This window comes from Palaemon carinicauda, chromosome 18 (assembly GCF_036898095.1).
Source record: "Palaemon carinicauda isolate YSFRI2023 chromosome 18, ASM3689809v2, whole genome shotgun sequence".
In the NCBI taxonomy this organism is placed as follows: Eukaryota; Metazoa; Arthropoda; class Malacostraca; order Decapoda; family Palaemonidae; genus Palaemon; species Palaemon carinicauda.
Genome location: NC_090742.1, coordinates 108560957 through 108563456, shown reverse-complemented (window position 1 = coordinate 108563456; position 2500 = coordinate 108560957). Strand labels below are relative to the sequence as shown.

Sequence of the window (2500 nt, the reverse complement as noted above, 5' to 3'; positions counted from 1 at the left end):
TATTTTCTTGGTCTTAGTCCTAACAAGCAGGTTTTGCTTACACCTGTGCCTCTATACCTTTTTTGTTGCTATCCTTGAGGTAGGGTATGGAGTGGACAATCTGGGAAGCATACTCTCATTGTGCTGATAGTGGAGAATGAAAATTTCATTTCCAATGTATACTTTCTTAACATTCTCAAGCAGGTAAACCAACAAAACAACCAAAAAAAAAAAAAAAAAAAATCCCACTCTTAACTCTGGACCCATCAAACACTGACTCGCCCTAGACATGCTGACTCCCCACCCACCCCGGCACTGTTGACGACCTCTGCTAATTTGATTAGGGAAAATTCCTTTAAAGACCTCGGAACTAGAAAAGACCATTTTACTGATACTCCAAAATCGAGTAATTCGGGTAACATGAGGAAACTTTGAATCCTTCATGTTACCCAAATTCCAATAGAGACAAACTATGATAATCTATATATAGCATTTGAGTGTTATGGTTGTATAAAAGAAATAAGGAAGAAACTTGAAGATGAAAAATGGGATTCATGGATATCTTACAATAGTTATGACGAAGCATTAAATGCAAAAAGTAACATGAATAATATTGAAATTAATAACTTGAATGTCATGGCTGCTCTCTTTGATAAGGTACCAAAGGATTTGGATGTATATAGGCTAGCCGATTGGTTGGAAAAAGACCCGACAGTAGCAATAACATCACGCTATTTTATAAAGGACATATGCATCCGAATTACCTGCAAGAAGGCAATGAAAGAAATCATCAAGAATAATGTATTCCCTACTGAAGACACCCAGAAATTTGATTTCATTATATATTACCAAACTACCAAGACGAAAAGCCTTATTATGAGGAATAACCCAGCACCCCCAGAGCAGGATTTCTTAAAGAAGACGAATATTATATATGCATATCAATGCCCTTTCCGTGGTTGTCCCGGGAATTATATTGGCATGACAACTATGCGTCTTTCCAAGAGAATTTCTTGCCACGCACAGCAAGGGGCTATAAAGATTCATGCCCTACAAAGACACAACATCCATATTTGTCGAGCTGACATTGTTAGTAACACCAAGATTATTGGTAGCGCCCCAGATAGTCGACGTTTACGCATCCTAGAAGGTCTACTGATACAGCGAGATAAACCCACCCTTAATACGACTCGAGATGTTTTTGTTACCATCAAGCCGCCGTATTGATACATCAAGAAACTCCCATCAAGGAGGACCTAATGAAGACACCACCAACCTCGAAAATACCCCGAATTTTGACGCCGGAGTAGGAAATGATCTCGGCCACGTGGGACAGTTTGCTGAGCGGGAGAGTAGCCTGGCTGGCTCAGAGCGCGCCTCAGCCAATCAAAATTCAGGGCCCCTGATGACGTCACAGACTGGTATTCCTGGCCGAGCTTGCCGTACACCAGACGCCAGATGAAAATGCGAGGCCCCTCACCTGTAATCCTGATCCTGGGTATATATACCCCCTGAGTGCAGCATCCACCTCACTCTCTACTCGAAGACGAGGAAGGACTTATCCTCGAAACGCGTCGTAGTTTCTACCATTTTGTATCGAATGTTTTACTTATATTTTGCTAGAATATACTTGCGAAGTCTTCCCGATTTTGTCATTCACCTGACTGATGAATTTTTCAAGTCTGCTGGCTGATTGCAGCGCTCTAGAGAAGAGTATTATCATCATCATCATCATCATCATCATCAAACTTATAATAAATTTTAATTTTAATAATAATAATATTTATAATTATAATGATAATGATGATGATGATGATATACAGTGGTAATGATTTGAATTTTAATTTCTTCTATTATATTCTATAAATAACAATGATAAATTATTCTTATATATATATATATATATATATATATATATATATATATATATATATATATATGCATTTATATAATTATATATATAATATATATATCTATATATATATATATATATATATATATATACATATATATATATATATATACATATATATATATATATATATATGTATATATATATATATATATATATATATATATATATATATATATATATATATATGTAAAAATATAAATAAATATATGTATTTATATGAATATATATATATATATATATATATATATATATATGTGTGTGTGTGTATATACATATATATATATGTATATATATATATATATATAATATATATATATATAATATATATATATATATATAAATTATATATATATGTGTGTATATATAATATTTTGCAAGGTACTGAATTTCTTTAAAATCTAATAAATTTCAATTTCAATTTCCAGGGTATATGCCTGGAAGTCCAGAAAGAGCAGAGTTGGAAGCTGCATTGCTAAAGCATGAATCGCAAATGGCTGATATACCAATAATGATTGGGGATAAGGAATACCGTACAGATGAAATTAAGCATCAGGTTATGCCGCATAATCATTCCCACAAGTAGGTTCATTTAATGCAATTGAGTTA

General features: G+C 33.4%; 1 protein-coding gene across 1 annotated transcript in view; it reads left to right on the top strand.

Moving 5' to 3' along the window:
* LOC137657143 (delta-1-pyrroline-5-carboxylate dehydrogenase, mitochondrial-like) overlaps nt 1-2500 on the top strand; it is a 190127-nt gene that overhangs the window by 113202 nt on the left and 74425 nt on the right. The window contains exon 3 of the mRNA XM_068391497.1: nt 2320-2473. Within this exon, the coding sequence (XP_068247598.1) occupies nt 2320-2473 (154 nt within the window). The remainder of the gene's footprint in view (nt 1-2319; nt 2474-2500) is intronic.